At 40.8% G+C, this 26,516-nt stretch overlaps 1 protein-coding gene across 1 annotated transcript in view; it reads left to right on the top strand.

The window, feature by feature from the left end:
- Nucleotides 1-2,666: 2,666 nt before the first annotated feature.
- The window catches only part of ncam2 (neural cell adhesion molecule 2), a gene marked incomplete at both ends in the record, with an annotated part of 200,882 nt that continues 177,032 nt past the window's right edge, over nucleotides 2,667-26,516 (top strand). Inside the window, one exon of the mRNA XM_084050802.1 lies at nucleotides 2,667-2,718. Within this exon, the coding sequence (XP_083906928.1) occupies nucleotides 2,667-2,718 (52 nt within the window). The remainder of the gene's footprint in view (nucleotides 2,719-26,516) is intronic.

Genomic DNA, 26,516 nt, shown 5'->3' with positions numbered 1-26,516 from the left:
CCTGACCAATCAGAACCTTGACGGGCCTGACCAATCAGAACGTTGACGGACCTGACCAATCAGAACCTTGGCGAGCCTGACCAATCAGAACGTTGACGGACCTGACCAATCAGAACCTTGGCGAGCCTGACCAATCAGAACGTTGACGCAAAAGCCAGGTATAGAGGGCTAATATCCGCTCTATACCTAAAGGTATAGAGCGGCTAGCGCCGCTAATAATTACCCTGTTCTCCTACAGCGAATGACAGATAGAGACCTCCATATGGCCATATCAGTTGGATCACTGGTGCAACGAAGCTGTGAGGTGGCTGTGAGGTGGATGTGCGATGCGAAGTGGACGCTACGTCACCCTAGATGTGAGGGCCGTGAAGCGGCCTGAACTTCTAGTTAAATTAATTGATAAGGTCTCAAGAAAATATGAGAATCTCAGGAAGATATAAACCATCTCATGGAGTAATGTTGCAGTACCAACTAACTGTTATCAGCACAAGACCACAATATCTTCCACTTCGAAGTGGCACCAAAGAAACCTCTGGTGTCTTTTTGCTACAAAGCATGTTGAATGATGCAACTCATTGCAACAGGAGACTGGTGCTTCCAAGGCTTATGTGCTTTTAAAGGACAACTTTGTTTTTTTACAACCAATGTTTATGTTTTAGATTGTAATTAAAGTAAATAAAAGATGAGTGTTAAAATCTTTTAATTTACTGCTTTCTATAGTTTTAGCAATTTTCACAATCTTTTTTACAGTGTTTTCACAGTGGGCGGGGGCATTCTGTCCGGTGGCTAAATATGTATTTTTTTAACACATTAACCCGGAGTTTTCTTTAATATTATTTACAGTAGCTCTTCTAGCCCCCAATAACTCACATCTGGCCATCTCAGACAGCCGGACCTTTTTTATTGTGTAAAAAAGGCATATTTAGCCACCGGACAGAATGCCCCCGCCCACTGTAAAAAATATCGCAAAAAATGCTAAAACTATAGAAAGCAGTAAATGAAAAAAAAATTACACTCATCATTTATTTACTTTAATTACAAGCTAAAATATAAACCTTGGTTGTAAAAAACCAAAGTTGTCCTTTAACACAGTTGGATATACTGTACCGTACCATCACAGCACTTATTTGCCTTTTGTGCATATCTTTCAAAGCTACTATAGAAAGCAAGTCATTGATATAATGGAACTATGTCAGATTTCATAAAGCTGAAATCCAGAACTTATTTTAATGAATAAAACATATTTTCAACCAATATCTAATTGAGAGTATTTATTTAGGCTAAAAATCAATGAGTTCAAGTAGAGTCTCATACGTAGCCTCTCCCTCAAGTGTATCTGCTTAGGGCTTCTCCAAAGACAATATTTGGGATCCAGCTGGTTTAGTCATAATTTCAAATGAAAAGTTGTTATTCTGTGCGGTCATAATGAACTATTAATTATGATGCATAAAAGTTACAGTCCATGTCATCATGAATATCTCATTCCAGCCAGCGGACAAAGGGAGGCAACCCTGGATAATAATTACACCTCTTACATAGAGGGAGAAATCTGAGAATATTGAGTGTCTCATAAGGTTTTTAATGTTGTAAAATGATATAGTTATGGAAGGTGATATAATTGCACTCCTACAGTAAATCATAAAATATTAACTGTCTTAATCTAGTAAAATTATAGTTATGATGCCATAACCGCTAGCTACTCCTTATATATAGTAAATCATAGAAGATTAAATGTCTATTAATGCAGTAAAATTATAGTTATGATATAACTGCACTCCAGTAATTAAAATGTTTCTGCAGTGCATTCACTTAATGATTAAGCTTTGTCCACTGGTGCATTAAGGTGAAACTGAACACAACCTGAGCTGATGATGTCACACCACCAGTTTTCCTTCCAGGCTTTTTTCTACTTGTCCGAAAAGGAGCTATTATGATTTTTCTTATCTTCACCATCATCACAACTTCTCATTCTCAACACTATATGCACATTAGATCAAAACCCTATGTTTGATCACACACGTTTAACCACTTAAACCCCAGCAGCATCCATATTGTGGAGAAAGCTTTAGCAGAAAATAGCAGATCGACAACTCAGTTGCATTGCATTGTGAGCTTGTCGATCGGCTATTTTCCAGCGAAAGCTTTCCCCAAAATAACAGAACATAGAAAATACACTAGAGAGCCCTGTGGGACTCAGCTCAACCATATGGGGTTTAACTTAAGTGGTTAAGATCTTGTTTGTTTGAACCACACTTTTCTGTATTTCCCCCCTGCAAAACAGTAAAATCCTTATTAAGAGTGTACAGTACAAATAAAACAAAATTAACCCTTGTCCATTTGAAACTCTGGGAGTGGAAACGGAACTAAATGGACCCTATTTTGATTCCATTTTCTACACTCTCAGAGTTGACTGTGCGCAGAGTAGGCTGGTGGGTGGGTAGGTGGGGGAGAAGGGGTGCCGAGGAGGAGGAGAGGCTAGAAGAGAGCAGTCACATCAGTCCGTCACCAGAAGCTCCAGGCGGTGGATAAAAAGCATAGAGAGAGAGTCAGTGTGCGTCGCGTCGCCCCCCGTGGATTTTAATTTACAACTGAACTTTGAATTTTACAAACAGAGATCCCGTCCAAGCCCGAACACACAAGGAACACTGTCCGTGACCGCTTCGAAAATGATCCTCAAACTCGTGTACCTCCTCGGGATGTTCGTCTGCGGCATTCAAGGTAAAACATAAATCATCATCGTGCTCTCTTTTTGTGACTTTGTTTGTGTGCACAAGTTGCGTTATCCGTTGGTCCGCGTGCTGCTTGTTCGCGTGGAGAGAGCTGAGAGATCAGGGGCGGGTTGTTTTAACTAACCCTGGTGTTTTGTTGTTCAAGCACGTCTTTACGAGAGGCTGGAACGTTTGCTTTCCCTGTTTTAATGTGAACTGGCCGAGTTGTGTGGTCTCCATTAGTTCCATGTATTTATGTGATCCCTCCATATAGTTCCATGTATTTGTGATCAAGGCTGATGAGACACTTATGGTTATGGATTTTGCGGGGTCTGATGTCCTCCGGTTTATTGAAGAAAATCGTGGGGTTCGGGGACCCCCAGGGGTCCTTGAGGGAGTTCTCAGAGCTAAATGATGGATAGTAGTTAGGAACCAAATGGACCCTTATGGGTCTGTAACTCTGCATTTGTACACTCTCAGAGTTAAATTATAATTGATTTTACAATATAAATTGGCGTCCCAGAGTTAGAAATGCCATTAAATGGGGGTCCGTAGCCTCTAAATCTAATGTATGTCAAACTGGGGGTCCTTGAAATCAAAATGGTTGAGAATCACTGCTACAGCTGTTAAAAAAAATCTTCTCTTATGGGGGTCCCTGGCATATCTTTTCAAATGGGGGTCCGCGGGCTAAAAAAAGTGTCAATTTGGGGGTCCTTGACATGAAAATGTTTGAGAACCACTGCTGTAAGGTGTGTTAACTCGCAGGAACAGAGAGTTTGTCACTGTTGTTGGTAGGAACTGTTCGGGTGCACCGTGCACGCACCTGTCTCTGTCTATCCTCTGATTGTGAGGAGGCAGGGCTGACAGAGCAGAGGGGAGACAGGAGAGTGAGTCATGTGGACAAAGAAAGTAGCTACTCCGCTTTGTACTTAACTTAAGTAAAAGTATCAATACCACAATGTAGAAATACTCTGTTTGTTACAAATAAAAGTCCGGTATTCAAAATGTACTTGAGTAAAAAGTACAAAAGTATTTGCATTAAAATATACTTAAGTACTGAAAGTAAAAGTAGCCTCATTATGCAGAATGTCCCATTTCACTTCAAAATGTATTACAAAAATATTTTGAAAACGGCAGATCTACAAGCTCACAACATTGAGCTTGTAGATCTGCTATTTTCAAGTGGCCGAAATATATATACGGCTGAAGTGGTTGGTGTGTTTTGTCAAAATATACAATGTAACTAAAGTTCATGGATAAAACACTGTGAATATTTCATCATCCGTGTTTCTGTGCCTGCAAGACGCAGATTGAGAGGCTTTAGTGTTTGGTTTGGGGTCCTGGTGGTCTGTGATGGTGGTCCTCGGTGGTCCGTGGTGGTGGTCCATGGTGTGCGTCTCCGCGAAGTTGGGAAATCTTCGTTTTCCGCATGGTCACGTTCAATTCCTGACGCACAACGGCAGGTGGCAGTAGAGCGCACTGCAAAGACTGTTTACTGGACAGCGCAAACATTGACTCAAAATAAATGCCTCCGTCTCAAAGGCTCTCTTGTGGATCGATCCATGAGATTTCAATGTATTTCTTTATTATGTTATTTGATTTCCAAGTGCACGGAATTAAACTGATTACTTTTACTGTTTAAAGGTAGGCTAGATAAGTATTTAGTATTCTTTTGGTTAAAATAAAACGTTGTTTTGTTAAGGGTCTATAATATTATGATAGTAATCATTGCCACAGAGTGTTTGTTCAGTAGCAGGAGCTTCCCTGTCTCTCCAGCTCTTTATAATAAACAGAAAATATTTTTTTTGGTGGGTTGCCAATTTCAGCCAACCAGGAGAGAGAGAGAGTATACCCATTTATCAGCTCTGTATTCTATCAGTATATTCTAGTTCCACTTTTGTCTGCTCATTTCTTTGTGTCATTACTTCCAATTTCACTTGTCAATCCTGTATTCTGTAAGAGTTCTCTCTCCTGACTGGATAAAATTGGTATCCCGACCTGAAAATGCTGTTTTCTGTTTACTAAAGAGCTAGGGAGACGGGGAATGATTACTATGAGAATATAGAGCTATTTAACAATTATTCTAAGAAGAAAATCACTTACCATACATTAAGAAAGGAGAAAAAAATATCTTATGAGTTAATTTCATGCTCATCTAGACTAGAGCACATTAGTCACCACATTAAATAAGTAAAAGTAGCATTTTAAATGAAATATTCACTCTTTGGTAGCCAGGATGAAGTGACTGAGGGGGTGGTTGAAAATGGTGAGGGGGCAAATATTTTTTATGTAGTAAATAAAACAATAGGTTATCATAGTTTCAGTATTGTTGCAATTGCAATACAGCATCACATCGAACAAATCTGTAGCCTATCATGTTATCAAGACAATACTGTTCTATTAGAGCATGTGCAAATCCTGCAGACATGTTTCTAATAAGACCCGTTGGCTTCAGTAATGGAAATTTTGTTGGCTGATAAGTCATTGTCCCAAACCTTCAAGTCTATGTCAGTGAATAGCCAATAAGATGACCTCATACCATCAGTGTAAGAAGAACTAAATATTGTTTCTGCTCACCTTTCATGGGTTCAAGGTTGAAAGTTAACTTCATTCACGTTCATAGGTTAATACAGAAATGTTCCCTGTTCCCCAGTTTATTGTGAGATCTTCAGTTTCCAGCAGCACAGAACTAGTTTCCTCAAGACAAGGTTTATGTAGAAGCAACGTAGGCTACAGTATCTTTGCAGATGTCATCTGTTCTGCTCCTTCTGGTTCATTTTCAATCCCACTTCACTCTGTTGACGCTGCAGTTACTTGAGTTTACATCCCTGAAGCTTTATGTGCATGGCTCTTTCCTGATGCTTAGCTAAATGAATGATGTGCTTGTCATGGCTCACCAGAAACACTCCCAAGACGATGTCAAGTGGCAAAATTAAGCTCAATTTATACTCCTTCGCACTGTGTGGTCGCTTGCCGAAGAGAACAGATCTTACAGCTAATAAGTTAGTCAAGCAACACTGCTGTGCGACGAAGTATAAATTAGCCATTAAGATATTTCTGTGGATCACCGTAGTGGGAAGAAATGTCAGTGACTCAGGGTTTAAAAGATTTATACCCCCGGTGCTCAAGTGACTCCCTGTGCACAGTGAGCACGGGCTTAAGCATGGATTTGTGGTCTGCTTACATGCTGTAGTTCATGTACGTGTTCACATTCACACAAGCAACAAGCAGCTTCTCACACACATCCACATGCAGCGCACAGCTGTAAGCCACCCAAATAGAAGCATCACAGTCGCATATTTATGAGGACATTGACAGAGTGGTTTTAATAAGAATACTTTTCTGAAATTCACACCGCTAGCCCAGCAGCAAGCAACCCTCTATAAATAAACCTCCCTCGACGATCATTTCCGGCCTCACACTTAAAAACGCAGTACTTGGAATGGCTGGACGCTGCGGTTCCTTAACATTATGCAACTGTACTTAAGTCCTATTAAAAACACATGCAAAGCTCTTTGCAATAAGATATGGCCTGTGTCCTGGTCGTGCGAGGTGTAATTGATTGTGTTATTTGGTTAACAGAGCAGGAAGGGGGGCGCGTATAGCATAGAGTCAGTGTGTGTGTGTATGAAAATGGAATCGTCCCCTGGAGGAAGCTGTGAATGAGAAATCAATTTAAGGAATGGCTGGAGTCAGCAGGCCATGTGGGCCCTTTAGCACCCAATCCAGTTAAGTTCAGAGTGCGCCCCCATTTTGCATTTTGTCATAGAGATGTAGCCAGTATAGATGTCCAGCTTTTTCCTGCAGGCTTGCATAAACTTGAACGGCATTTTGAGTCGGAACAATAGCTAGGTCTGCATTTTTTTTAAAGAAGTTGCAGTGGGTGATCTGGAAACTAGCTGGCTTGGAGAAACAATCACTGTTCTCTATAAAAGTGATCCTCAAGCTTTCTAATTTCAAGGACCCCCAGTTTGATATGCATAAAGCCACAAACCTCTGAGACCCAATCTACACTGTAAAATCCTCAGTGTTCATTTAACTCTGAGACTGTACCTTTATACAGTAGGTCTTATAGTGCGTGCCAAAAATCCTGAAGGGGGCGTCAACAAGTGTCATTTGGTAGCGGCGGACATCTTTGTGGGGTATAAACAGGTTGACTTAACATTGCCCCCCACCAGTATGTCTGCAGCTACTATGCCACGCCCCCCCGTGGTGACGACACGTTGGCAAGCACTATAGACGGATTTCCACGCGACGTCATCACAGAGCAGAATGCGCAATCTGCGCATGCTCGGGGGAAACTAATTGTTGCGCCGTTCACTCTGTTGTTATGTTCGGGAGTTAGATAGCCATAATTCTGCTATTATAGGCATAATAGGCATAATGCTGCTATTATATACAAACAGATCCAACTTCCAACAAATCATTTTTATTGAGTAAACAAGGTATTACAAACTGCATAATTTAATCTACTTTCATTAAACCCGGTGAAGATCATTTCTTTTATGAATGGACATTTGACCAGAGCTGCTGCGGGTAATGGCGCCCTCTATAGGCTACCCCCGGTTCTGTGCGGTCATATCCTCTCATGTTTACTAATAGGAAACCTGTCTATAGGTCTCTGTAACTCTTCAGTTACAGATCTATACGGGTCCATTTGTTTCCTAACGATCAATCATTTAACCTATTAACAACAACTATATGTTGTTATACCTTTAAAACCAGGAAAGCATCTGTGTCATTTTAGGATTTAAAAAAAATATTTGAATAAAAAATGGAAGATTTTCTGAAAAATTTGGTTAGGATTTAGATGGCGTTTTTAAAATCAGTCTCAGGTCTAAATTGGTTAAAGGTAGGGTAAGTGATATTTTTTGGTTAAAACAAAAAGTATTTTGTTAAAAGGTTAAAATACTATATTCTGATAGTAATCATTGCTATAGAGTGTTTTTTCAGTAACAGATGTCTCCCTGTCTCTCCAGCTCTTTAATAAACAGAAAATACATTTTTCGGTAGGTGTCAAAATCTCAGCCAATCAGGAGAAAGTACCCATTTTTAAGCTTAATTTGTATAGTGTTCCAGTTCCAATTTTGTCTGCTCATTTCTTAGTGTCATCACTTCCCATTTCGCTTGTTTAATCTGTATCCTGATTGAGTTCTCTGTCCTGGTTGGATAAAATTGGAAATTAAACTGAAACTTAAACGAAAATGCATTTTCTGTTTAATAAAGAGCTGGAGAGACAAGGAGACTCATTTTACTGAACAAACACTCTATACCAATGAGTACTATCAGAATATAGAGCTATTTAACACTTACGGTATTTTAACCAAAGCAAATCACTTACCCTACCTTTAAGCTGGGGACCCTCTGGAACCGCCTCAAGGACTGGGGTCCCTGGACCCCACACTGAGCATTCATCACAGAAGAACATGAATACGTGTCAGTGTCAATATTGTTGTATGAATATTTCGATTGGTCAGTGAATTAAATATTTATTAATATTTAGATTTGTCAGTGAATATCTTCATTAAATATGTATGAATGCTTAGATTTGTCAGTGTACATCTTCATTAAATATGAATATTGAGTGAGTGGGCTCATCAACAATATCCCAGGTGAAATCTAAATACACAAGTCAGTTATTCTCTTTGTTTACCAAAAAGAAACAAAGAATGATTAAAACGTTCCCTCGGCATAAATACTTAGTCAGAAGTAAATTTCTCGGTTTCATCTTTCAACACTAGTGGAAGCAGCTGTTTTCAACGTTTTTAGGTGTTTGCTAGGGAGTAAAGACACACACAGTGTTTTTTAAAATAGTACTATTGACCTACAGGCCCCGATCGTAAACATTCATACAGTTTGCTTAACATTACTTTACATTACCAGTCACTACCATGGTGCTGGTTAAAGCTGCAATACGTAAGTTTAAAGTCCTACCCGGGATTCAAAGGGGGGTCTCCTGAATTAGAGACCAAACATCTACTGCTCATCCCTCCTTGTCCAGAGGAGATATTGGACTTATGAGCTTCATGCAGTACTCCTTAGGGGTTTTCAACCGGTGGTCCGCGGACCACTGGTGGTCCGTGGAGGTATTGCAGGTGGTCCCTGGCCATGCATTTTTTTTTTTACTTTTAATAACTTACAGGAGTTCTTACTGTATTGTGTGTGTGATATGAAATGTGAGCTTGCCATAATCACAGTAATCCTTAATCATATTCCATCATATTCAAACAAAATCACTGTATTTTATTAGATATTATATTGATATTATAGCTATTTTCTCCAGCTCCCTGTGGTGCATGAACCCCCCACCACTATTGTGTGGGGTGGGTCTATGATGGACCCACCACGCACAATAGTGGTGGTCCCCAGGTTGCTCTTAGTCAGGGTGGTGGTCCCTGGGTCAAAATCAGTTGAAAACCACCTTACACCAGAGTCTAAAATTTTCAGAGTTGGGAGACCACCTCTAACCACTGCAGATACAGTAGTTACAGTATATAGTATTAACATACTCTACCACACAGATAAGTAAAATAAAATTATATTCATTCACCGTTTCGGATATGCAGCTTTAAAAGACTGCTGGAGGAATGTGGTGTGAATAATTAGAATGGTGCAAGGTTTTCACGCTCAAAGGATGACGATAACGGCTGTAGACATGACAAAAACAAACAAATATTTTATTGCTAAGAAGAAGGAAGGCAAACGTGAAAATATTGTCTCTGACTTTTGGCATCTCTGAGTTTGGACTTGTCACCTAAACATTAACAGTACGGGTCCTCCTCATCCATGGAAACTGACTGGCATGGTTCCATGATTGGACCTCGCTTCTCTGACTCTGTGCCTCTCTATACGGGTCTGTCTGTGCTGATTCCTGATGAAGGTCAGTTGCACCGAAACGTTGTTCTGTATTAAATACATTATCTTGTAAGTGAAGACAGAATGCGGGACCTTTATACCTTTTTCAAGTTGGAATCTCTGAGTGTGAAAGTCCTTTTTTATTATGGAGGATTAGTGTTGCACCGTGTATAGGAGGTTTCAGGCCGTAAACAACAACACAGCTGTCCTGCCCTATGAAGAGAGGTGGGGTCTTAAGCACTGCTGAGTGCTTACTCTGCCTGAAGAGTACCGTGCATGGAACAAGAATGAACTGAAGAATACTGTAAAGCAGCGGGGGTTCGAATAAAGGGCTTCAAGTAGCACATTATATGTTGCCATTTAAATCACATTCAGGGAAGAACTGAGGCACAGAGCGAGAATGGTGGCGGGAAGAAAGAGTATGTCCTAAAATTAATTCAGTTCAAGTGGATCTGTTTCCGTGGAGTGTCTTGAATTGTATATTCAGAGCCCGAGTCTCACTCTATGGTGTCGCACTGTGGCAGAATTAATAAAACATAATTTAATCTTGCCAAGACACAATTGAATCAGTCCAAACAGATGTGATTGGGGGAGACAGCTGCTGCATGTCTTGCAGGTGGTCTCCCATGGTTTACATGGCTTCAGAGAGCGGCAACGGCAGGCACCATTGGTAAATGCAGGTTTAACCAGGAAGCAAGCAAATGGACACTCAAAGTAACCACTGGTGACAACAAACCACTGGATTGACAGTGGTTTGTGGAGGAGGTGGTTCTCTCTGTCTCTCTCACTCTCTGTCCCCTCCTCTCCGCTCTCTTCATTGACCGTGCGATGCAAATAAAATTGTGCATGAATGAATTCTAGGCTAAATGCACAGCACGTACGCACGGCACGCACACACCCTGTTGCTACTACAAAGCCCGTTCTCTGTGGAGTGTTACTGTGGGTTCTGATGAACTGAAACAGAGCGTTACTGTGGGTTCTGAATGATGAACTGAAGCAGAGAGTGAGTGTTGGTGTGGATTCTAAAGAATGTTAGCAGAGAATGTTAACCACTTGAACCCCGGCATCCCTATTCTTTGGGGGGGGGGGGGGGGGGGTGGATAGCTGATCTACAAGCTGTCACATTGTCATATTCTCATTATGTTATCCAGTTTGACAGTTTTTTTTTTTTTTTTTAAAGATTTGTTTTTGGTATTTTTTTATTGTTTTTCTTGGAGAGGGACAGGGAAAGTATGTCGACAGGAAGAATGGGGAGAGAGATGGGGGGAAGACATGCAGGAAAGGCCGACGGGAACGGGACGCGAACCCGCGGCACACTGCTATTAAGGATTTTCAACCAGGGTGCCTAGACCGCCACGCCACGGTCTAGGCCCAGTTTGACAGTTTTTTTTAAGCATTAAGCAGGCTTTTGGCAGTGATTAGGCTAGCCCAATTTAGGGTTTTTAATGGAAGTTTGTCATAGAATACAAAAGGTAGGTACAACAAACAAGTTTAATGTTACTAAAACAATCAAAAGCACTCTTTGTAAAATAGAGGGGAAAAAGCAGGGCTACACAGCAGTGGGTCACATTGGTGTAAAATGTAGGCTATGTTCAGCATATCTGGTATACAGTTATCCAGATTTAATTAAACGGCTAGACACAATCCACATAACTGACAAGCCAGGTGTGAACTTGTCCAAAGGCATCTTGTGTGGCTGAAATGTCGTTCTGTGAAGGCTTAAGGTCCTTACATACCGGCGAATATAGCGAATATACGCAACATTCGGACTCGTTCCGAATAATTAAAAGACGCTTTTTCGCTTCGCTTTTTCGCTTTTTCGCTTTTTCGCTCCATGTACGGAGCCATTGACTTTATAAGGTTTTTAAAAAAAAACGCATTATTCGCATGAAAAAAACGCCCCGGTGTGTAACAACCTTTAGGATTAACCAATGTTTTTGTCCACCTTTTTTGGTATTTCTTTTCCCTCCAGGCATGTTGACACAAGTTACACAACACCTGGTAGCTATTATCAGGCCTGGATTAACTCATGGGCTCACAAGGCTGCAGCCTGGGGCACCATGCTCCTGGGGGCACAAAACCCCTGGCAAATCAACAACGACCCCCCCCCCCCTCCATCCCATGCCTACCTCGTGCCTCTGTACCTGACACTCACGACTTTCACCCGCTGGTCTGCTCAAGCGTCGGCAGCTAAAGCTGTATGCATTATCACATCATATTGACACTCCACCGCGGAGTGAGGACAATACACAACATGGCAATGCGTGATGATCCTTCAGCGCTCTGTGACATGCAGTAATGCCACGTTTGAGACAACAGCGCAATTTGGAGCTGTGTACTACAGCAGTTTAAATAACCGCACGTCTACAAGAAGTGCATTGTTGGGTTGATGAAAATCTGAATTGTACCTCCATTTGACGATTATTAGACGATCACGATCTAGACGATTACTGTAGCCTGGGTAAAATTCAATATCCAGTGGTATTCTTCCTGTCTGCATAATACCTGCTCTATGGTGTGCTTAGGTCATTAAGCCTGGATAACCTTCTTTTTATTATTCATGCTGCAGACTTAGGAGGAGTGAGGAACTTGAAGTTAGATAAAACTAAGGGAGTTAACTGATAGATTGGGATGGATAGTGGTGTGGTTCATTAGAAAGGGGCTGCAGAGAAATAATACTCTTTTAAGAACTGTTTGGAAATGGGTTTTGCTTGGCTGAATAAACTGATGCATTGCAACCGCTGACACTTCTCATTGTGGAATATGAGAACCTCACTTACCTCAGGGGTGGTGTGGTGTGGTGTGGTGTAGTGTTGGAGACAAATGTACTGAAAAATAGAAATGAGATAAGAGTCAGGAAGATGGGGTTGAGAGTGAGATGTTCCCACTCAGTCTTGAAGAATGACAATGATATCATGCTAGCAGCATGAGTGGGCAGCTAATGCCTTAGAGCTGAGGACATTCAGGTAGAGCTGTGATGATAAGGAAGAATGTCTTCGAGCTGAGGACATTCATTTAGAGCTGTAATTGTGTAAATGTGTCAAACCCCTTTCAGATCATGGGCTTGATTTGGCAAAATGCTAATTCATGCACAGCTGTCATTGCCTTCCTTTAATTGTTCTTTCAACGCGCTGTCTCAGTTTATGCTATAACTACAGTGTCTCACTAAACAAATTTCATTGATTATGTAGATTAGAAGATTACTTTTATGACTGGTATTAGAGTCATAGGCTACAAGAAAGTTGTGATGAGAGACGAAAACAAAATTATGCTGTTTTTGTTTTGGTATTCCACCCTTTCCATTATAAACCGACCATTAGCAGACACATAGAGAGAAGAATACTAATTTATTATAACGTCTTTATCAGGGCGTGGTGATTTTAACCTGCTCCTTTAAGACTGTGTTGAGATGAACCTGTCAGTTGGTGGTTTTGTCTTGACAAGCAATCATCAGGTGCTGACTGGTGCAAACAGGGAACATACAGTAATACTGAATTAACTTAAGTTTACATGAATTCACATCTTCTGTCCGCTGTTGCCCTTCAATGTGAGTGCATCAGGAGATGATCTCCAGCATCCACAGAGACTAGATGATGTGTTCGCTCTCTCGCTCTCTCGCTCTCTCTCTCTCTCTCTCTCGCTCTCTGTCTATACACAAAGATCATTTATCTATCCGTCTATCTGTCTCTCTGTCTCGATTGTGTTCCAGTTCCAATTTTGTCTGCTCATTTATTTGTTTTACTTTCATCACTTCACAGACCAATTTCACTTGTTTATCCTGTATGAGTTCTCTCATCTGAATGGATGAAATTATTATACCTACCAGATTGTATTCTCTGTGTACTAAAGAGCTATAGAGATGGGGAGACCCCTGTTATTGAACAAAACTCTTCTTGCAACAATTACTATGCACATAAGGAGCTATTTAACCCTGCAAGGCCCAGTGTGATCGCACGATCACATGTATGTTTTATAAAGAAATGAGTTTAAATCATTTTTCTTTTCTGTTATTTTTTGTTTTTTTCACCTCTAAATCCTCATTGGGTCCTATTGTTTAGTCTTACAATGCCATTGGCCAGGATATTTGCATATAAATACCCCCCACAGAGCCAGGAATCATCACAACTTGAAAAGAATCTGGGCCTTGCAGGGTTAAGATGTATTCTATCAACAAATATCACTTACAGCACCTTAAGTGCTTGAATTGTAAAATAAGGTTAACGATAAATGAAAAAAAGTGCAGACACTGGAATCAGGTGCCCTTTTAGGGTATAGAGTTGTCTACATGAATTATGGGTATGGGGGGGGGGGGCTGTGGACCTGTTTTCCAAAATATCGGAATGGTATTGGCTTTGAGAAATCCATTTGACGCAGGCCTCCATGGGAACACTGACACAATTGTTCCTGTAATTAACAGCCTCTCTTATCTTTACTTGAAGTGGATGTCGTGTTTACCCATGTGCCAGAGCTGTACAACAAAAAGCCCATATAGCCACGGTCGATTCCTCTTTCTCCTCTCCCCTTTGAAATCAGACGTACACAGTTGCACGGCCCTGAGGCGCACCACTGATTAGGGTTGAAGATAAAATGGGCTGTCCTACCTGCCTTGTCTCCCTTTTGTTTATCCTAGAAAATCATTCCACCCCTCTGTCCTCCCTCAATACTCTGGTTGTCTAATTTCTCCTCAGGCATTTGTCAACACAATTGTCTGTACATGAAGAATGCCTGTTTGTCTTTCTCCTGCATGAGATACAGTGTGCAACCTGAACCACTTTCAAACTGCTAGCCCTATTTTGGGACAAAAATGTCCCACAGTGTAAAATATTCATAATTTTTAGAAATAGCATTGTGTCGCAATGTGACATGTTGTAGCCAGGACGCAAAAAAAAACAATAATGAGGTACTGTGTGTGTGTATATATATATATATATATATATATATATATATATATATATATATATATATATATATATATATATATATATATATATATATATATAGGGGTTGAAGGGTTATATAGATGGATAAATAGGGCGATTTTCAGAAGGGTAAAACATGGCAGGCTTGCAAGTCTGAATTAACCCGTTGCAGGTTGGCGCAGTTTGGGGATAATGTTGCATGTCATTGCAAGTTGCAACTACTTGTGTTGCGAAACATTGGTGTGGACTGGGCTTTAGATTTAGGTGTGCCCAGAGCAATGGTCATGTGCAAGTGTGCAAGCATAGACAGTGGTCAACAATATTGCTAATGCTTCCACATTGGCACACCTAAATCTATCACGATGTATCATGAATATGTATTATTGTGAGTGTGCATGTGTTTGTGCGAGCGTGCACTCCAGGGCTCAGCTCCTGACAGCCTTGTGATCTTCTGCTAAACGCAGAGTATTCAGAGTATGTATTCACACTCATAAAACTATACACACAAATAAAGAACATCTTCATGGGAAAGAAAAAGGAGAAACCAAATAATTCAGTGTCACAGTTCAAGTGGTGAACATCAAGAAGAGACTTTTGTGAACTCTGCCTCAAACTGCCATGGCTGATGTGAATCTAAAGCCAAAATAATTGAGTAACAATAACTCGGAAGAATTCATTCTTGTTTGTTTCAAGTCGACATCGAACCACAAGAGCTATTTTGAAGTTTATGTCAGCTGTGATTCATATCAAGTCACTGATCATAAAGCTACTCAAGACTATCTCAGTTTAAACTTCTGTCTTTACTGTCACACTCTTTAGTGACTCTTCATTAGATTCCTCAAAGCGTATTGAGGACGTGTTTTCCGGCTGCAGCCTACAGAAAAACACTGACACTGCTTCTAGAAACACTGCTCCCCCCCCCCCCCCCAAATTAGTTTTGATGCCATATCCTCATTTGTCCTGTTTTGATGGCATGTCCTCATTTGTCCTCTGCTGGTGATGATAAGGAATGGCATCATACTGCGAAGTTATTTTGATCCTCGCTTCCATCTTCACCTTCTTCTAAATGAATTTGCTTCCAGTGTGGCTTTGGGGGATGATGCATCTTTTTAATGAGGTTTGGTTGCCTGAATGGTGAGATTAGAGGGTTATCTTTACTGCATGGTATTACTGCGCCCGACAACCAAAAAGACTTTGTCAAACAGAAGATAAACATGATGTTTTCATTATGGAAAGACATGACACAAGAAAAGACATCTGTGGTTATGGGAAAAAAGAAGCTCACGCAGAAAAAAAAAGATCTTTTTCATATCATACATTATCTCCTGACATGAGAGATGAGACTAGATACTGTATTGTCTGGAATTTTGGATGTGATATGGCAGTCTTTTCCTGGTTTGAATCACTTAAGCCTTATTTTGTACTTTCCAAAATGTTCAAAAATAGTAGGGACAATTCAAAAGAAAATGTATATTATCGTCACAATACGGTATTATCATCCCAATATCGATATTATGATATTTGATTTTGTTCATATTGTCCATCCCTGATAGAAGTGTAGACATTATCTTCACCTTCCATTATGTTCCCATGTCCCCCTTATTCTTTTTTTTGTATCTGAAATGCACACACACACACACACACACACACACACACACACACACACACACACACACACACACACACACACACACACACACACACACACACACACACACACACACACACACACCACAGTTGACAAAGGCGTGAAATTTGCGGTGATAAAGTGGTGAGATCTTTGCTGCCCTACAGGCCCTGCTTTGTTGTTATCATTATCTGTCCAATGGTTCAGATTAGATACAGTCACAAATACCAGCACAACAGCAGGTTTCAGAGCCAGGCTTAACGAAATGACTAATCAGTTCACTGGCTGGACACAAAACACAACAACAAACGCTGATTCATATTAGATCACAAAGCCAACTTCATTTAAAAAGAAAAAGAAAGAAAGGAAATTGGTCTGGAATGGCTTTGTGGTGCTAGTGAGATAGTGTGCACTGTAGGCCTACACACTTTAAGACTTTTGTTTTTGTGAAATGGTTTTATCCTGCTGGTTGAAAGGAATACTGAGAAATGCCTGACAGATTCAAGGATCTCCATAAATTATTTAGTTGCCGTCGGGTGTACAAAACCATGACTTTTCAGGAAATGGAAAAACATAACCGATGTGTTCCAATGGATCCAGTGTAGTTTTTATTTAGTCACAAGCTCTTGTTAAGATTTTCCATTGGTTAAATGTTTACAAAACTCACAGAAATTCTCCACCATGTTAAGTGTATTTGAAGCCTGACGGTCCTCCACAGTTTATCTAAAAGTTGAAGAAATGTGCTGCAAGGGAGGTGAGAATTAAGTCCCTATTTTGGATATGTGAAAATAATTTAACATTTTCTAAAACTTTCAAAATGTTGCAAACATATCAAAAATAGCAGCTACAAGCTCACTATGCATGACACCACGACAGGTTGTGAGCTTGTAGAGCACTGTTTTTGCATCACACTTTCATACCACAAGTATGAAATAGGGCATTCATTTATGAAACAAATAAAGATCAAATATGGAAATACAAGGTTTCTGCCTGCCAGGGGCAATTATAAGATGTCAATCCCCCCAAGGGTTAGATAAACACCAAAAAATATTATAATGAATACACCAGGGCAGTCAGATAATACAGTATCTCTGCAACAACATCTACTGTGTTAGTTCATCTCATTCAAGGTCATGGACAGATGTCTTGTGGAATGTTCCAAGGAAAAACGTCCCTTCTAACCCTCATTACATTTTATCTTTCCTATTTAATCCTAGCACTGCTTTCATGTAGTTGAATAATCTATCCACTCAGTGTAAATCACTTGAGGAAAAAGGCACCAGATAACTGGCTAAAATATACATTTAAATAATGTCTTTGTGGGGAAATTCAGAATAACATGATTGTGATCAACACATAGGAACCCCATGCACGGTAGAATATGGGATGTTTTTAATGGCGATCACACGGCTATCCATCTAGCTACATGGTATACACTCTGTCACTACGTCTGTCAGTTGGTCTGTTTGTCGCTCCAAAATATTTGTGACTTTTGAGAGCTGGCTGCAGTTTATCACAAGTTAGCGTATGGGCTTGTTTAACCACATTAAACCTGGTTTCCCTCATTATTGCTGAAAATCTTTTAGATTTTTCAAAAAAATCGACATGCTCACAACGCAGCGCCTTGTGGCGTGGTGTGAGCTTGTAGAACTCTTTCTGTATTCGGCATATGACAAAGTATAGGGCTTAAAGTTGCACTATCTAACTTTCCTCTTCTACCCTGGATTTGTGCTGAAGTGCTGAAATTCTTACCATTGAGCTAAAAGAGTCTGCCTGCTTGCTCAGGGGATACATTTTTGAGTCTTAACCTTCAGGTTAAAACTTTTGTCAGATCCTGCGTGAGATACTGTATGACCTTTGACACGATTTAAATGTCTCAATAGAAGAGCACGGAGACAAAATACAAACACCCCAATTGTATAAGTTATATTGTCTTAACATACTCTAGTGCCGCTTTAAGATGTAAAAAATCACACCCAGTGTGAAGTGGGCGGTGTGGTCACAGTGGTCATCACAGTGGTGGAAGTGATTCACTTAAAAAAAATCACACCCTGTGTGAAGTGAGTGGTGCCTTTGATGAGCCCCGTATTGACCCCCGTATTGATGTTGTCATCAATGTTTGTGGACAGACATACATACATACATACATACTGTACATACATACGGCCACACGGACAAAGTCATGTATAGGAGTGGTTGCCTTCGGCACCACTCAAAAACCATAAAAGTGTTTTTTTTAAGTGCATAGTCCTATTTATAGGGCTATGCACATGTGTCATGTGTTTCTAGCTAATCACAGTCCTGAATAGAGTCATGGTGGCCAATCACGGTGCAGGGTTAGGGGGGTACAATGGTGGCCAATCACAGCGCAGGGTTGGGGGGGGTGCAATTGGGTCGAGGTCCAAACCTCACATAGGCCTATAGGGGCGGTTGCACCGCCCAAAAAACATCTCCCATGTAGCATTGTATTTTGTATTTATTTAATTTATATACATTTAATTGTATTATTTTCTTTGGCAAGTATGTTTGCATATACCCATAATTCATCCTCTGTTTTTAGGTTAATCTAACTATTATTAGGAGCAGAATTTGCCCTCTGTATTTAACTCATCCTAACTATTAGGAGCAGCAGGCAGTCATTCTTGGTCGCCTGGGGACCAACTCCAGCTCCAATTGAAGACGACGCAGCATTAGTCACCACACTGCACTCGGGCCAGGCCATTGATCTCCAGTCACAAGGCACAGAAAGTAGAGACTTGGGTCAAACTATCCCCTTCTAAGAATAATTACTGTCATCAGTCATTTCAGAAGATCCCCAAGGGAGAACAAAACACCAAAATTACCTGTTACGACCGGCAAGCAAGGCCATTTGAGAATGAGATCAGGCTCAACCATTACTGCTAATGTGCACTTTGAAATGGACGAGAACAACATCCGCCTTCCTTGTCAATTGTCATGATGTCATCATTGTCAAGCAAACTTCCTTTCAGTGGTAATGTTGTATGTGATCTATGGGCAGACAATAAAAAAGGACATTGGTGGATGGGTTAAATTCAACTGGCAATTTTTTTATAACTTTATTTTAAGCTTAAGTTCCTTCACATACATGTATCATGACAGTGTAGTCAAGGCCACATTATGTCATCATTATTACAAATTATTCGGTTTATTATTCGTGGGCAGGCTGGTTGGCCGGCCGTCGGACCTCCCAGTCACTAGACTCAGACATAACCCTGTCACATTCCCATACATCGGCATATACTGATGACATCAGAGATCTCCATATGGGCAGGACTGACGGATACGGAGATCTCCAAATATGGGCATATCGGTCTGACCGGAGGTGCGACGTACAGTAGGTGTAGGTAGCTCTAGTAATAAACATTTACGTAAGTAAGTAATTTGTACCCTGAACCTCATATGTTTTAACCACTTAAAAAACCTGTTCTTGACCGGAGTCTCTATACTAGGCCTCCTCCTGTTTTCGCAACACTGAATATCTTTGCCGTAAATGATCGCCCCACAATGGGGATGCTAGGGTTCAAGTGGTTAAGTTGGACTGCCTTTGTGTTTGAGTAACCACTTGCTCTTGTAACCTCAGAAAACAAACACAAAGACAAACGGTGGTGTGCTTCATTATCCCAGCATGCACCGGGCCACTAAAGAAAACCATTCGTTTTATGTTGAGAGGTGGTGTACGTGCTTTTGGATGCGAGCCGCTGAGAGCGTGTGTGTGGTTGTGATAAAGCATGTGGTGCTGAACATGAAGCACAGTCTGGGCACTGGCAGATGTTCTGTTAGTCTAAGGCTGTTTAATAGGAAGACGTTTCTGTCCGTTATGGATTAGGATGACTCCAGAGTACCAACTGCTGAGGACAGCAGCTTAACTTGTGTGTGTCTGCAGGTGCAAATGGGCACAAAGTAATATGTAAACGGAAAAAGATTGGTGTTGTGATGATAGTAGTGGAGGGTGGTCCTACCAGCTATCCTGCTGTAAAGGACCAACCACAGTTTCATCACCGTGATTCTCTGTCATGCGACCAATAAAGGGAAAGTTTCCAACAGTCAACTCAAAATGGTCCACCATGTTAAAGGGCAAGACCACTTTGGTAGAGGTTTGGGTTGTGTAGTTACCTTGCCATGATGTAACTCCAAAGGTGGACAAGAAATAAAAAATGATTGCTCCATTGATTAGAAATTGATCATTCAAAATATTTTTTATTTTGCGATTTTTATTAAGAAGAAAACCCCTGACAGGATCCGTGGATCCGGATCTTCAAATAGTAAAATCAGCAGGAAGTTGACATTTTTATAAATAAAAAAAACAGTACTGGGTTTGATAATGTTCTATATTGTCTGAATCATCTTTGTTTGTGTTCATTTAGGTGCTAAAAATGGACATTGAGAGCTGTTTTACAGAACAATGTAAGTCAATGAGGAGCATATTTTCAATTATCAATTTCTAATCAATGGAAAAAATATTTTTGATTTCTTGTCCACCTTTGGAGTTGCATCATGGCAAGTTAACTACACAACCCAAACCTCTACCAAAGTGGTCTTGCCCTATAGGTGTATTTGAGGCCTGACAGTCGTCCACAGTTTATCTGAAAGTTGAGGAAATTTGCTGCAAGGGAGGTGAGAATAAAATGAAAAGAGAACCGATCATCCGAGGCGGTGATTCAATATTCTTTCCAAAGAATTCACTGTGAAATGTAAATTTCTTCTGCATCAGTGGCTCGCCTGTGGAAGGATTTGACTTGATTTCTTACATTTCATTACCTAGCAGAGGTGTTTGGCCAAAGATGATTTGGTTAAGGAAATGTGCTTTGAAGTGAGGGAGAAGCATGAGCAAGAGTAAGGTGTCCATTCTCTATAAACTCTAGACACACATGTACAGTAGAGAATCGCTGAATTCTCTATCAACTTTAGATATGTACAGTAGAGAATTGCACCATTCTCAACTCTAGTGTGTGAAAATCCCAGGAAAGAATGAACAGATTAGTGTGCCTAAAAGTGGGCAGTGAGTTTATATAGCATCTGTTCTGTGGCTTCTATCGCTGTTTCCATCCATTCAAACTATAAACTGGATTTTTTTATTTCTCATGTCCTCTCGCCTTGACAGCCTGTCTCCCTATCTATGCCTCCTACATGAACCACTTACAGCATTATTTCATACACAGATTGTGTGCACCAACCTTGGGGGGGGGGGGGGCAGGGCGAAAGTAAAGTGAAAGAAGCCTCTATCGTGGAAAGACCGCTGAAATATAGAAACTGTGGCTGCTGAAGAACCGGTAAAACAGTGAAACGCATCGGCAGAACCCGCTTGTTCAGTGAGAATTTTCCGCTGCACCCCCCCCCCCACACACACACCACTGGCCACTGTTTATGTCTATGAATATGTGTGCAATGTATTTGTCAGTTTGTGTTCGTGCCTGCATGTTTGTGTATCTTTGTAGTAAACGGGTTGTCTGATTGCTGTGTGAGGATTCATGTGGCATTGCCTTATGTCAGGGTGAAACCTATTGTTCGTCCTGCATCACCGCCCAAATATTGTTGCTGTTGGTTGGACTGTTTTGGGAGGTGAATTTATACTGTACACGCATGCAGGCATGCATTCTCTATAGAGTCTATTGACGTGGGTTCTGTTGATTATCAGTGGTTTCTGCGAGTGATCATTTCTGTGTCACACATTCACGTGTCATTGCCTCATTCAGTCACGTAATAATGATCATCTGGATTTTGGAGATGGGCATCAATGATGGAGCGAATCAATAGGATTTATCAAAATAAAACCAGGGATTGATTTTATTTTTGAATGTACCTTTGGTAGAAATGATTAATATACCATGATGAAACCATCAAAAGGGAAAATAAATCTGCCTCAGCCTCGCGTTGATAATAATGATGGGTGGTGTTGTGCATGCACGTGTGGATGTGCGTGTCTAAGGCCGCTGAAATAGAAGCCTGTTAAAGTGGATGTGCTTGCTGACTCTGTTCAAGAGAGACAGAAAGACTGTGGGCACATGCGCGCGTGGTCGTCTCCACGCACTCGCCCACGTGTGTGTGCGTGAGAGTGATTGATGTTCTGTTTTTAATCAGGTGGTAGAAAATGTTATTAGACAGCTCCTCTCTGACTCCCCGCGCCTGCAAATGACAAGAGCCCCGCTGCATTCTGGGATAGCGGGCTGTAATTAGTTCTAGGAACTCAGCCTGTTACCGAGTGAGGTAGAGGCAGGGAGGTGAAGAGAGGTGGAGAGGGAGAGAGGTGGAGGGAGGTAGAGGGAGGGAGGTGGATGGAAGGTAGGCCTGTCACATTGTCATAATCGCCTAATCGCAATTATTTGAGATAATTGCGATTATTTTGCATAGTCGTCAGAATCGATCCATTCATATATGTACAGATGCGTGTACACACTCATCTGTTGAAAGACTGCGAAATTAGAAGATCTACAAGCTCACAATCACAAGTCACAACGTGTCACGATGCGACACGTTGTGAGGTTGTAGATTGGCTTATTTCCTGTTGAAAATATTTGACAGTATAAAATGATTCAATGCATTCCCTGTTCTGGCCTATTTTGATTATGGGTACCTGTCACTGTCAGTCATTTCTGTGTATATTTATGTTATTTGACATATCTGCCCTGTGCATTTTTTGTTTACAAAGCCTAAAAGGCCAATATACAGTAAATGTATCGTTATTTTTTTTAAATGATATGTTCCAATGTTCAAAGCCAAATAAACAATTAAATCGTTAATCACAATTATTTACATGACAATTAATCATCTGATCTATGTTTTCATCTATGATTGTGACAGCCCTAGTAGAGGGAGAGAGGACAGAGGTGGAGGGAGGGAGGTGTCAGCAAGGTGGAGTGTTGTGTGAGATAGAAATGTGAGTTGCTGGTATTGTAGCATGAAGGTGTAAATGTTATCTGATCAATGGGGTCAACAGCTTGAAGTGGCTTCTGAGTAGGAGCAGCCTTATTGATCGGCTCCACAACTTCCAGATTTTCATACACAGTTGTGGTGCATCAACGATTGCGTGTCTAGTAGTTAGTCACTGTGGCATATTTGTGTATATTGTGTTTGGTGTTAATCTGTTTACTGCATTTCCCATTTGAAGTATACTTTTAAAGTCCTCTGTGGATATGCCATAATAATAAAGAAAGGTATTTTTTACCTAAACAGAATGCTTTGAAGCTTTTCTTCAATAAGCTCAGAACTGTTCTTGAAGTTGTCTCTCTGAAGGCACATCTGTTGTGCTGCTGACTGACTGTCAAGTGAAAAACATAATCAAATATTAAATACCTTTCACTGTGTTTTGAGCCTTACCTTTATCAGCGTTTCCTCTCGTTATACATGTCTGTGTGTGTGTGTGTGTATGTGTGTGTGTGTGTGTGTGTGTGTGTGTGTGTGTGTGTGTGTGTGTGTGTGTGTGTGTGAGATAGATACTTCATTCATCCCAAAGGAAATTCCAGCTGTGTATGCGCATGCGCGCGCACAAATTGCTGCATCTCTCAATTCCGGCTGTCATCCTCGTCTGTAATTGAGTCTGAGCCAGCTGCTGTGTGTGTGTGTGTGTGTCTTGCCACGTGCCTCTATCATCTCGGTTCCTTGAAAAGCTAAATAAATGAACAAAGTCCAGATTTTAATTCTCCATTTGAGAGAGAGAGAGAGAGAGAGAGAGAGAGAGAGAGAGAGAGAGAGGGAGAAGACAGAGAGACTTGGTTGTGTGCTGGATTTGAATCTACAAAGTTGTGAATACATTTCATAGTGCACTGCACTCATTTACCAGGCCAAAACCCTTGTGGCTAAATAAACAAACATTCATACAATAGTAATGGTATACTAGATTCAGTCAATCAATTCCTTATTGTCAGGGTTTGATGACTCCATATGGAGAAGCTTGTTTGATTTCTCTTGTTCGAAACCTTCAGGGAGTCTCACTTTGAGTCAAAGGGAAATATTGACGTTCGGTAATATATATTTCCCTGCTTTGCATGTGAATGGCTTCAATTAATGAGTTTAACAACCCTCTCCACTTAATGTTTTTTACATAACTTGCTTTGTATTGCTGCCCTTGCAAGGACCCTCAGTTGACTTCATTCATTCCATTAACTCTTAAGCCTAACCTTAAAGAAGCAGTGCCACAGTCTTATTTTTTAAAGTGTTTTAAGTTTTAAAATGCTGTTTTTCTGTGGACACACCCCACAGTTCCTTAAGAATTCCAGGTACCGTTTTAAATGTACTTTTATTTATTTATTTATTTATTTATTTAGCACACACATTATGTATATTTTATATTGTTATTTTGTTATTTGACATTTTCTTTATGTCTCTACTCTTGAATTTGTAACAGCAAATTGTGGTTTGTACAGAAAACAAATGTTCTCTTTTAAACTTGTAAACTTGGACAGAAATTGCTCACCAGACCATTAAGGGGTATGATGAATAAATTATCCAAAAATGCATCAGCAAATATTTCCTGTATCAGAAGAGACACATGGTTGTTTACACACTTCCACATGGCAAACATGTAAGGGTTACTGACAGGGACTATATACGTACATGGGTAGTTCATCAACTACTCACCCCATGCTGAGTGATCCGGTCCGTTTCGGACCCAGTTTTCCTCCCGCTTCAAGCCGGGTCCAGTGGCCTGTTTCGGACCGGGTCCAGTATTGCTCGGCCCGGCTTCAGCCCCGGTCCAGTTATCCACAGGTCAGTTTCGGGCCGAGTCCAGTAATTGTGATTTTTTTTCGGGTCTCTTCGGACCGGTCCAATTATCCACGGGTCCGTTTCGGACCGGGTTCAGTTTTTTGACCCATGCAACCCTCTAACACAGGCCAAATGTGTGAGCCAATCGTGTTTGCAGTGGCATTCAGCATTGATTGATTGATTGATTGATGTTTTTATTGACAAAATGTGCGTATATACAGTATCTGTAAAATGGATCAAACACATAAAAGCTCGAGAGCTTATTTCCATTGCGGTCCTTTAGTTTGTCATAGCAGTTGCTGTTTCCACTGTATATCAGGAGGAGCACCCCTGATTTACCCACAATCCCCATGAGCTCTGCTGTTGTTACTGGGCTCAGAGGGAGGCACAGTCAGTGGGCTTGGAGCGCCTCAATGATGGGCAGGATGCAGGTGTGTCAGCCCCCCACAACAAGCCTCAATTTGAGCCTAATTGATCTGAATACTTCTGTGAACGGCCTGTCTCCATGCATCAGTACACACAAGGCCTCTCGCTGTCTGCGTGCTGGAGCTGATTAGACTTTCTCCACTCAGTTCCCACGATGGTTTAATGACTGATCCTGCCCTCCGTTTGGCACCGTACCGCCTTGCCAGTGCTCTTGGTGCCAGTCAATTGCATTGACTGGCAAGGCAAGTCTAAGTTCAAAGGTATCAGAGTGTGTCAATGCAGGTTTTAGGGAAGTCACATAGGGTTTTATCCTTTTTTTAAACTCTATCCTTTTTGTAACAGGTAAAAAACACTTTAGCAGCAATGTGCACAATATGGTTGTACTGTATATTCTATGGATTATAGACTGCAGTAAGGTGTGCACTTATACATGGATAAACGTAAACAGTATATGTGCATTAGTGCAAGTAACAGTGGGAGCGAAAACTACAAGGAGTATTTACAGATTGAATGCAGTCTTGTTTTGTTTTTTTGTCCTTGTCCTTGTTCAGGGCTCTGACAGCCTCAGGGAAAAAACTCTTCCAAATTGTTTCTTCAGTGAATGTAATGCAAGTATTAAGAGTTTGACATACCCGCCCCCCATTCTTTTTGTTAAGACTTACTTGTACACTTGCTTTCAGTTCCTGCTTTACTCTCATATTTGTGTCTGCTTATTTATATAATTACTTAGTGAGCCTTTTTCCACTTCTTTTGCTAAAAGCAAGTTTTTTTTATTCAATACAACATTAATACTAAAAAGCCCTGCAATGTTTTGCCATGAAATGTAAAATGTTTCAAGCACTGTACATTTTACAGACTGAACTCTCCTTAACTTTCAAAAACCATTAAGGAATAAATCCTGTGGAAAGTTCATGGAGGCACTCAGGAGTCAGTTCTCACTATAACCTTTTTTTTTTTTTGTAATATTCCTCTGCAACTCAAACCTGACAAGCATAAGTCTGATACTTTTACTCATACAGTAGCTTGTGTCTTCTCCTACCTTGATTTTTCTGCAGGATTTCTCTCTCCTTCTTTCTGATGTTTCTTATGGTTTGAAACTCCCCCCTTGTTCTCGATGCTCCCCTGTGGCTCTTTGATTTCCGCCGCTCCCTTTTTCTTCACAGTTCCACCCGGCGGGCAGGCAGCTGGTGTTTGTGTGTCCTTGAATGTGGCGTTCAAATTGAGGTGCTTCATAATTTGTTCCTTTCACCACTTAAAAGG

Source organism: Gymnoscopelus microlampas (genome assembly GCF_963454915.1).
Source record: "Gymnoscopelus microlampas genome assembly, chromosome: 24".
Lineage (NCBI taxonomy): Eukaryota > Metazoa > Chordata > Actinopteri > Myctophiformes > Myctophidae > Gymnoscopelus > Gymnoscopelus microlampas.
The sequence above is the reverse complement of the archived record's forward strand: the minus strand, read 5'-3'. Positions and strand labels throughout refer to the sequence as shown.